Raw genomic sequence first — 11,734 nt, 5'->3', positions numbered from 1 at the left:
CATTTTTAAAACATGTTTTGGAAAACATTTGTTACTAGGAGTTTCTTACCATCTTTCCATTGGAATACACTATCAATATTGTAACCGACTCCTTTCCACATTGCCATATCGCGAGGGTAGTCCAGCTCAACGCGCCCCACTTCTTCATCGAATCTGTAAAAAAATAGAGATATAAAGTGTTAATAAGTGCAATTGAGATATATAATACATCTTTAAAGTTTTACTTAAAAATTAATACATACTTCCAATACATAGTGCCACTGTAGAAGTATGTTTTGCCATTGTGTCCCCAAACCATAGCAGCATCCAATTTTTCCAGATGTTCTGGTAATCCAAGCTGAACCAAGTTTTTGGGATACCCCGGCAGTAAATATTGTGAATCGAACAAGTATAAATGCTTGCCTGAAAATAAAATGTATATAATTAGTTTGGGAACGTTTTATAAAAAGGAAAAGACATAATACACATTATATTTCTTTATCAACTTACCTATGAAGAAAGCAATTTTACGGTCTGGTCTTTCGTAAACCGCGTCAACATGAGTGAGATTTTTTGGTAGCTCTGACCACATCCTTGAAATCTCAATCGGGTATCCGGAGTAACGGCCGTTTGCACCTATCCTCCAGTGATACTGCAAAAAACAGAGAATAATGTTATGTTTGCACTTTGCGCCCACAGTTTCATCTACATAACTTTCCTTTTATCAAAGATTGTATGTAAGAGATTACAGAATACTTTAGCTATAAGACTGCTTTTGCATCATTCTGTTCATAGTTTCTTCTAAATAAATAACTATGAAAAGATTTGAACACTTACTCTATTTTTGAAAACAAATAGTTCTCCACGTATGAGGGTAACAGCATCGTAAGAAGTATCACAAGTGTCGGGTTTGTCCGGAGGCGGGGTAGGTTTCATTGTCGTTGTCTTCACAGGATAATATGGTTTTCTCTTTGGATAGTCTTGACCAGGATCTGTTGGGTCATTTTGTCTAGGATGTGTAGGGTATTCGGGTCGAACGTGAGGGTATCGCGGACGGTATGCTGCATGCGTTGTGGTTTCCGTAGGTCTCGGATAATGGTGGTTGGTCCGTCTTGGATGCTCTTCAGTTGTGGTGTGATGGCGACGATCAGGGTAATATGGACTTCTATCGGGGTAGTTTGGGTAATGAGGCCTGTCTGGATGGCTCGGCTTCTCGGGGTAGATAGTGGGATATCTGCTCGGCGTGTACGGTCGATGTCGTTCTGGGTGGTGTTGATAGATGTAAGGTCGTCTCGTAGTCGTCGTGGTGGTCGTAGTAGTTGTAGTGGTAGGTGGTGGAGTTTCTACAGGCTTGTAGTACGGAATCTTCTCCCATGTTCTTTTGTATTTAGGACCTGAAAATATTGGATTACATTACATCTTTACTAATATTATAAAGAGGAAAGATTTGTTGGTTTGTAATCGATAAAATCGGAATTATTGAACCTAAAATAGCAAAAATAGTCCATAATTTAACTTCTTTAAATTACCATCTTGCTCACTTTTTTATTTAGTCCTATGAGCTAGGTAGGTATACGATCAGTGCAATAGGGTTTAATATGACGATAAATACCTATCTCCTCTTGTAGTTACCATTGCAGTACCTACAAAATATGACCTATTACTAGTTAGCTGAATAGAGGTTTTTAAAAATTTTGATTTTCCGAGATAAAAAGTAGGTTATATGTCACTCTCCAGGTCGTTAACTATACCCATGCAAAAATCACGTCGACCGTTGCTCCGTTGCGACGTGACTGTAGGACAAGCCAGCAATCAAACACACTTTTGCATTATGATATGGGTAGTGATTGCAGTACCGCGCATTGCTGGAGTGAATCAAATCCACGTTTTTATCATTTTCCGAAGAGTCTGCTCTATCCACAGGCTTTATCCATTGGTAAAAATCATATGAAAATCCACACAATAGATTCTGAGATTCGCGAACATACCATAGACAAACTCGGCGGAGGGACTTCGTTTTACGATTACTAATAAGTACGAGTAGTGATTACTAATTATTCTTACCATACATTTGTTGGATGCCATTTCTGTCATCATCTGGTAGAACGAAATTTGGTTGTATTCCCTGGTACCACGGGTACATCAGGGCACCCTTCACTGAACTATGGCTCAGGCCGAGCGAGTGGCCGAATTCATGAGCGGCAACAGCGAACAGCGATGTCCCTGTAAAACATTGCGTTAATATTGCTCAATGTTTGAATATGGCTGCGTAAATACAACACAAAGCGTCGACATATCCGTTGTTCGGGTGAATTATCACGCGTGCGGTGTTATAGGGCGACCTTAGCACGGTAGTTGTGTTTAGTGTGTCGGCGTTGTGGTTGAGCCTCGTATTGGGTTCCGATCGTGTTTGTACTACATGCATCGAACGGGATTACGTTGTCGCTACGCCTGATGTATCTACACGTGCTGTGCCTGTATCTAAGCCTACCCAAGTCGTGCTCTGGTGCTATTTATTGTTAAATACATCACTTTTGATGGTCACATTTTATCCATTCCATATTTCTTTCATTTGTGATGGACATTGGACAATCATAAAAAAATACAACCTTTGAAAAATGACTAAGTATTACCACATCTGCAACTAATAAAGTAGGCACACACCTGCGGCTAACCTTCACCGACAAATTAGGTTATGTTAGTAGTATTATGTATATAATGTTATACCCATGTTATACCTAAAGACCTAGCAGGATCAAATTGACAAATGCGCAATTTCAATTTTGATTTGTCGGTGTGAGATTCGAAAAAAGGCACGGCCGCCTATTAGCAGTTGGAGAGGCAATGGCAAGGGCCATAAAAATTTAAATAATACCTACGTAAAAATTACATATTACATTTCATTGATAAGTTTGTATTGGTACCATGTATGACCACACTCGAAACAATTCATGCACATTTAATAACTACTATAATGCTTTGCATGAGAATGGTACGAAATTCGGCGTTCGCCTAATAATGTGCCACCTGATACACAAATGTATTTAATGTGTGCTAAAGCTACGTAGGCGAGCAGCGCTGTGCAGCCCCGCTTATCCATTTGCATGTCAAAACATAGCTGACCGCGACATGCTCATTTCCGACGAACATTCCGCGGAAAAACTACAGCCAGTAACACTAAGTTAATTAACTAAAGGGCTCATTAACAATGCTTTCAAGCTAAAGTGGACTGTTAATTTTAACCACTGGAAACATTGCCAAAATTATGTCCACTGGGAGACCAGTTTTTGTCCACGGAAATAAGTGTAGGTAGAAGTATCAAACGATCAATTTTCTATTATAACCACTTTTACGTAGCTTGGTCAATAAAGTCAGTTGTGCGGAATACGATGCAGATAGATATTGATATATATATATACGTTATAATTATTCATTTATATAACGACAATGTTTTATTTAGAATACAGTAGGTACCTAGATCCACATGGTATATCTATATAATATAGCGTCGAAGTTTGTACAATATTCGTAGGAGTACCTAACTGGTTAGATAATAATTGCATTACATATTTGGCCAAGGTGATAGATTACCTGCTCTAAGGCTTAGCTGGGAATATACAGTAGGTACCATGTCCAACAAGACATCGTATAAGCTATATTATTATGTCTGGTCAGATTTAGTGTCTGCCGGATAGTCCTTATGTTATAGGTTATTTATGTGTTCACAGCATAAAGTTTCTTTGATAGGATGGTGTCGATGGTATTGAGGGAGATATTTTTAAAACCTTGAAGTGTTCGTATCGGTATAAGTAAGTTACATACACTAAATGTGTGCATTTGCGAGCGCTTGCTCGCGACTGATTGATCCCACATGCACGCACACTTACGCAATGCCCATGTAAACGACGTAACTACAAGTAACTCGTCTTCGTGAATTGCAAGAACTGTACCTACTAGCAATTGTGCATTGTGGAGTCTACGTCTCCTGAGGATGTTCCGGTGTCAGAGTGAACATAAGTTGAGTGTTTTCTAACTTTTAGTACGTTGTGTGTTGTAGTGTGATGGTTGTTATGAGATATCGCATGCAGCACATTGTACCATACAAAATCTGTTATGGCGGATTATAGCGAATTAACCTTGTGGTTCCATAAACTACTTGTAAAAAGGTAATTTATAAATAACGTAAGACTTACCATCCTCATCATCGTTATTTGGATGTAGAAGCCATAGCTCGTCGTCATCGAAGTGTGCATCGCCGCCACGTCCCGTGCCCGGGAAAAACGCGTGCGCAAGAATCGAACCACGTCCGTCGAAAGGATATGGATCATCATGGTAACGTCTGCAAAAAGAAAAAAACTCATAAATTAAGTAAGAAAAAAAAAACTGTGATTTAGGTATTAACTGAGCCGCCTTCGCTCGAGCGTAATTTTTGAAAATCTATAAGAGGGTGGAGTTTTCAAAAATCCTGAAATACGTATTTTTTTTACTCTTACCGAAAGTCCATACACCATGAAGAATGACTGACTTTTATCCAAATTTTCAAATACTTAGCGATAGAATTTGCAAAAATCGTGAAACAGGTAGGCATTCCTTTATTTTTAACCGAAAGCCCAAATGCTATAGATAATAATCCCTTTAGGGGGGTGGAATATCTCTAACAATCCTTTGTGAATACCGACTTGCGATATAAGAGGAATCCAACCCAAGTATAGTCCGCGACAGGTCGAGATGGCAATCGGGGTATAAGGCGGGGGGACGCCCCGCATACCCCCGCGCACGCCCGCACCGGGTTAGTGCGGGGACTGTGCGGGTGTGCGGTGCGTTAACTCCCCTATTGCCATCTCGACCTGTCGCGTATTATAGGTATCTAACCCCCAGCGGTTTAGGCAGTGCGTTGATAGATCAGTAGGTACCTAATATGTAACTAAATAAACCTATGTATAGTACTTAAACATACGTATGTAGCTCCTTACTTTTAAACATTTCCCTATGTTTGAGAATATTTTAGTAAAATGTTAGTGGAATTTTAAAATATTTTTAAATAATTTTCCACTTGGTAAGCTATAACGTGAAGAGCTTTAAGCAAAAGAGTAAAAGAGAAAGCTTGTGCAGCGTAAGTGAAACTGCTTTTCTCGTAAGCTCTCAAAAATACCTACTTTGAAAGAAACTCTAAAACTAAGCTACGTTATCTTTTTAAACGCGGATAAGTGGCAATAATAGCTTCGATGGTGTGCACTAGGTACCTACCTATGTTTTTTAAATGCAGTTTGCAATATTAAGATAAAAATAATAACTAGGTACAGTTCCTATCCTCCGTAATCTTAACTAGCTTATCTGCGATTATGCAGATATTATGTAGGAAATATTTTTTTGTCCTTTGCTCCACGAAAATAGAGTCGCACGTTTTGCCTAGGTAATAATAAAAGGTAATTTGTTAATTTCGAAATTATTATATATACCTAGATTATACTATAGGATATAATATTACAGGAATGTAAGTTTAAAAAGTTAAAAGCAAAACGAAAATCACTACCCATAATAAAAATGCAAAAGTGTATATGTTAGCTGGTTTATTGGTAGGTATGTTGGTTTGTCCTTCAATCACGTCGCAAAGGAGTAACGTTGTTTTTGCATGGGTATAAAGACCTGGAGAGTGACATAGGCTACTTTTTATCCCGAAAAATCAAAGAGATCCCACGGGATTTAAAAAAAACCTAAATCCACGCGGACAAAGTCTCGGGTATCAGCTAGTAAAATATAAATCTAAACACGACTATTTACCTTTAGGGAGCCCATCTAACATCTCCATCATCAGATTCTTGTCATTGTATTTTTTGAAAAGTACTCAATTACGAGTAAATATAGGTAAATTGCCGCAAATTGCCAAGGCGCGTGGCCGCCATTTTAGTGACGTCAGCACTAGACTGAAGTTTCGAGCAGATCGTATATTTTTACTTCTGCTGACGTCAAAATAACGTCATTTCGATGTTAATGAGACATGGTTCCAGCGCAATAGCAATTTGCGGGACTTATAACAATCATATTATGAGTCTAAATTTGCCTCCCACCTCCATTTTCAGACGCTCGATGGCACTATAATCATCTACAATCTACATTGTACTGTCATCTAAACCATAGAGTTATACTTTTTATCAATTTCGGACAATAATAATTGGAAGTATCGAAAAATCATTTACTAATTTCGACGGAATGATACGGACAGACCAAATATAACCGTGGATCAACCTATTAAAAAGCTTTTAAATCCTCTCTGTTATCATAGAAAATACGAATGTACCTAATCAAAATTTACATTTATTCACGTAATCCGTATGATGAGCTTGGCTTATCAAAATAGACTAAAGTACCTAATGTATTCATTTCAACGCAACCATGGCCGACGTAGAGTCTGCACAGCAATCAAACTTGGCTCCCCTGGGGCCTACACGGACACTACCAATCTAATCATTTTTCGCGCAAACAAAATAGCGAAAAGACCTTCGCTATGAATATTTGACGGAATATTAGCTGACCGCTGTGTTATTGAGTTTCTGGGAGAAACTTCCGCCATTAGTCGCTATGGGCTGCAAAAGTGTAAAAGCACTCACAGCTGCGTCGGAATGAGTCCCCATATGTGGTCCGGTCGTGATCGTATTCGCCACTCAATATTGCTTTATTTGAACAATAAAGCCTTCAGTACGATTTGTGGGACAAGTCAAATTGCAATTAAATTATATCCGATTATTTTATTTTATTTTTTATTTTTATTCAGATACAAGCTAAGTTAGCCCTTGACTGCTATCTCACCTGATGGTAAGTGACGATTAAAATTATGTTTTAAATAGGTACCTATGGGCTACAGTTGTGTATCTAAAAATATAATATATCAAACCCTTTCCAGCATTGTGGAATGGGAAAACGTAGCGCTGACATATGCCATCAATATAATGGCTTCAAATGAAAAGTTTCCGAGTTATTGGATGATTTATAGCCTTTTATACAGGTCGACATTAACTAAACAATATTTGTACCTACTACCTAACATCTGCGCACCTATCTATCATGATGAAATGGTATAGGTATTTTTATAATCTTAGTCCAATATTAGATTAATTAAAATAGCTAAAAGGATCCTATTTGTCTAAATGCTAGGTTTATTGCGTCTCTTTATGTGATATATCTACCTATATCTATCATTTTATGTATATTTAACTTGGCGTGAATGTCGTAGGAAACGGAAGCTTTTTATTGAGAGTAATATAAGTTAACGGCTCGCATAAAATTCCCATGGGTTGGCAATATCGCATTGATTCATAGCATCTTTACCTTATTTTTATTGTGAATGGGTATCACAACAGCACTAAGCAGTAATTCTAAAAAAGTATACCTACTTGTATTCTACACTTTAAACTAGTAATTCCTATTTAACTACGAGTATGTATCTAAAGGCGAAAAGACGTCGAGGCTGGCGCGACGAGCTCGCTGCTCATAAATATGAAGGACTGGTCCCAACTAGTAATAGATCGAAAAGGGAGGCTTTTGCCCAACATTCGGGGGGATTTGGGACACTGCAGGCTAAAAAAAAGTTATACGTAATTTGATGTCTCGGCAACGTCTCTAAAGATTTGAATGAAATTAAAAAAAACTCCCGCGGAAATTCAGGCATAACACCAATCACAAGACTCCGAGTAAACTTCGGTCGCCACCACGCACTTAGGTATCTTTACCTTTATTTCTTGATATGCGCCTATTTTAAAATGACTAAAAAAGTGGCAGCATTATACCTACCTATAAGTATGTGCCGTAAAAAGAAAATTATCTGTTTCGTCTTGTCTTTGTTTCGAAAAAGAAGCCCGTAACTCGACTAAAAGTTCGTGGCCGTTATCATAGGATATCAGCTCGCGGCGGGCATTCGGAAGTGTCCCGTCGCAACTAATAAAAGAGTGCGCGTGATCGGAAACTTGCCGCTCGCCTCCCTTTCCAGTAAAAAGAAAATTTTATGTAGACCACACTGAACTTTATGCTGCAAGTTTGCAACGTTCACCGCAATATGGCGGTCGCAATATGTCCTCGGTTGAGGTTTTTTGTCGCCGGTACTTTCTCATATCGTCGTCTACGGTGATCTAATAAGCGAAACTTCACCCTACGCTCATTCGATATGCAACTCTTGTCTTCTACTCCACGTAATACGTATTTTTGACCTCATTTTTGACATTATTTTCCTTTTGAATTTTTGCCAGTTTAATTACTTCTGGAATGGTATCATATTATCGAAATACCTGACACAAATCATAAATGTCTCACACGTGTTTTGTATGGGAATCTAATATTATAATATCTACCCGAATCCATACTTATATAATATTATAAATGTGAAAGTGTGTCTGTCTGCTTCTCTGCTAGCTTTTCACGGCCCATCTGTTTAACCGATTTTAACGAAATTTGGTACAAAGATACATAATATTGCAGCCCGGGGATGAACACTACTTTATGTTTCCGAAAATCAAAGAGTTCCCACGGATCTCATCTTTTTGATACAGAAATGGCTTGCATTCCGTATACAAATAAAGGGTACTTTTTGTTCCGGAAACTCGAAGAATTTCCTTGATTTTTAAAAACCTAAATCTACGAGGTCGAAGTAGCGGGCATCATCTAGTAGATATTTATAGTAACAAGAAGTTTATGTCATTTTATGTTCTTATTAGTAATTAAAAGTAATTTAAATGGCGGATAAACATCTTTGAATGCAGCTGGCATTTTTCACCAACCCTCGTGACACGTAGTACTACAGTGTGGCTAATTCCGTTGTACACAATCTCTAAACTAAACTAAAATGGCACGTCTAAACCTATTGCTATCCCTATCATAATGTTGCTTGCGGAAAAGGATAGCACTAGATTTAGACCTTCTAATTTAGTTTAGTTTAGAGATTGTGTACAACAGAATCGGCCCCATTAGTTACCTACGTAATCGAACTCGCACGGTGAGCACGATACAATTTAGCATTATACGGTTAGAAGGACCTACCTATCACATTAATAGCAAAGTGAATTTAGCAAGTCACGTTCTTTCAGAGAAACTAAATCGAGAAAGAAACGTCCCACCTTGAATCGGCAACGGTAGCGCAGACGATAGGTTACTTTATAAATAAAATGTTTTAGGTAGGTAACTATTGTTAGGTGAGCGGCCTTATTTTTCTTAGGTAACTAGGTAGGTAGGCTAGGTAGCTAATATGATATACATTCTCAGTGTATGTATGACAGAACTTTTGTCTTAAGAATAGCTAAACGTTTTTAGATTCCAATATAACGTCGAAGATTTCAAACACCAAAGCGTATTTTGTTCGTATCTTATTGTGATGCCTCGCACGAGAATGTCGAAAATCCCCTTAAATGGATAGGACGTGTCCCCCAAATCCTCACTTGATTATTATTTATTATCAGGACAAAAAATCTAAAAACGAATTTAGTTTCTTTTGAAAAATCGACGAAACTTTTGTCTTATGATTTAAATGTTTCAATTTAACCCTACATAATATAGGTACTATAAGAACATATTTTATTTCGAAGATATTATCTGGTTTTAGAATAATATCGAAGCAGACGTGTTCTGGAGTAAAGACCGCTAGCGCAGTGTGGGACTACCTCTAACCCGCTGGACTAACGAACGGTGTGGACCGTGTGTTCTGGCGCGCTCTCGGTAAGGTCTATGTCCAGCCGTGGATGAAAACAGGCTGATTGGTTGATTGAACAAAGTATACTCGGTTTAAATAAATCAACTCTCTATAATTAGTAGACTATAATAGGTACGTAGGTATGTACTTATTTCATGGAAACTTAAATGGGAGCGAGCGCCTAGGTAAATATTTCATCTACCAACATCCGAAATAATGCAACTTATTTTGATAAATAGAGGCACACATAAACAGAGCAAAAACAATCAAATCAAAAAAGACAGTTACAGGTAGAGAAGACGCAAGAGGTAATCGCTTAGAGAATCGGATGTCGAGGATTTCAAGTGGATATTGGTGAATACTACAGCTTTCGAAAGAAGTGAAACTGATCACGCTTTATTTCACGCTACAGGAACACTATTTGAATCACGTTTAAGTAAACGAATCTTCTCACTCAGGAACCTTCCAGTGAACCAGGGAAGCTATAAGTACTGTGTGATGTGGGTTCGAAAGTTACAATAGGAAGATCTTCCTCCGAGTGGAGTTCGGCTGCCATCTCGGATGCACTATGTTTGCTCGCGCGGACACATGCATGCCAACACCTCCACGGAGCCACGCTCCAAGCAAGACCCAGATGGACGTTCCGTGCCCCGTGAGCTCCTACGTTCCGCAATCCGCATCAATAGCGCTTACCAACGTAGACATCAGCGGCGACGAAGAGGACAATGCAATGGATATAACACCGCAATGATCGGATATAACAGCCCATCCACCGGATATAACAGTCCTGCACCCACCGGATTTGACACCAGATACCAATGGAGACCCATTACACTCTATAAACGATGCCGATAATAGTCGCGGCCTCAACTCTCTTTGAAAAGACCTGAAACAGACACTCCAGGCAGCTAAAGCTACCTGTTAGGACACGCCGGGGCATACAAGGACGCTCTGCCTCGAGGCTCTTACCCCGAGAGATTTCGGCCTGTTGATAAGTATGATAAATAAATGAACAAACTTACTTGGAAAATGACACGACGATGTCAGCATCATCCGAGTTAACCTCCGTGAAGGTGAGTCTGGATGCTTGTTGCCACACGTCGAGCGCGCGTGCGAGGACGCTCCTCGTGCCGTGCGGGTCGATTTGCGATGGCCGGCGAGACTGAGACAAGCTGCAAACAAACACAATTATACCTATTATTACACATCAGACAAAAATCAAAAACTAACTAATCTAAATATATAAAAGGAAAAGGTGACTGACTGTTGACTGACTGATTGACTGATCTATCAACGCACAGCTCAAACTACTGGACGGATCGGGCTGAAATTTGGCATGCAGATGGCTATTAAAGCGTAAGCATCCGCTAAGAAAGGATTTTTAAAAATTCAACCCCTAAGGGGTAAAATAGGGGGTTGAAATTTGTGTAGTCCACGCGGACGAAGTCGCGAGCATAAGCTAGTAGAAAATAATAACTGTAAACCTAAGAGTCGAAATCTCATTCTCTTAGTTGCATCATTGCTGAAGGATCTGGGAATCCACCGCATTAGTTATCCCAAGAAAACTCTTACCTACTTAGAGTGGCTAATCAAAGGGGACACTGCTCTCAGCAATGAGTAATACGACGCAGAGAGAGACTAGAGACTTTTTGTCGTCAAGGATTCGCTAATTGAACCTAAGCGTTAAGACTGCAAATAAGTATGTGGAAATATTAATAATATTATAATATTCTTTAAGTATTTAGAAGCTTAGGTACCTATATTTTTCATGTTCTTTAGGATTGACTTTATTTTATTGTACGTCTTGCTTTCAATGCACGTTGTAGACTACAGAAATAAACGTAAATTGAGTGAATCTAACTGAAGAATGAAATTGAGTTAAAAAGACATTTAGGAATTGCTTGCAATTCACACTAGTACAAGAAGTAAAATCATGAGACTAAAACAAAGTCTCTGCATATTGTTCCAGGTTGCATAACACCGCAACTTTTGTATAGGTAGGTACAGCAAATCTCTCGGTCATTATAATATTGGCGAATAGTTAAGCGCAAATGTTTACTGACAAGGTATCAGGTGGCATAA

General features: G+C 38.8%; 1 protein-coding gene across 2 annotated transcripts in view; it reads right to left on the bottom strand.

Moving 5' to 3' along the window:
- Window positions 1-11,734, bottom strand: part of LOC117988653 (matrix metalloproteinase-2-like) — a 260,902-nt gene that overhangs the window by 2,881 nt on the left and 246,287 nt on the right. For both annotated transcript variants that reach the window (XM_034975812.2, XM_069503682.1), the window contains exons 5-11: window positions 10,675-10,824; window positions 4,173-4,318; window positions 2,044-2,202; window positions 817-1,373; window positions 490-631; window positions 243-402; window positions 50-153 (exon numbers count right to left, since the gene is read on the bottom strand). In XM_034975812.2, the coding sequence (XP_034831703.1) occupies window positions 50-153; window positions 243-402; window positions 490-631; window positions 817-1,373; window positions 2,044-2,202; window positions 4,173-4,318; window positions 10,675-10,824 (1,418 nt within the window). The remainder of the gene's footprint in view (window positions 1-49; window positions 154-242; window positions 403-489; window positions 632-816; window positions 1,374-2,043; window positions 2,203-4,172; window positions 4,319-10,674; window positions 10,825-11,734) is intronic.

This window comes from Maniola hyperantus, chromosome 15, assembly GCF_902806685.2.
Source record: "Maniola hyperantus chromosome 15, iAphHyp1.2, whole genome shotgun sequence".
Taxonomy (NCBI): Eukaryota; Metazoa; Arthropoda; class Insecta; order Lepidoptera; family Nymphalidae; genus Maniola; species Maniola hyperantus.
The sequence above is the reverse complement of the archived record's forward strand: the minus strand, read 5'-3'. Positions and strand labels throughout refer to the sequence as shown.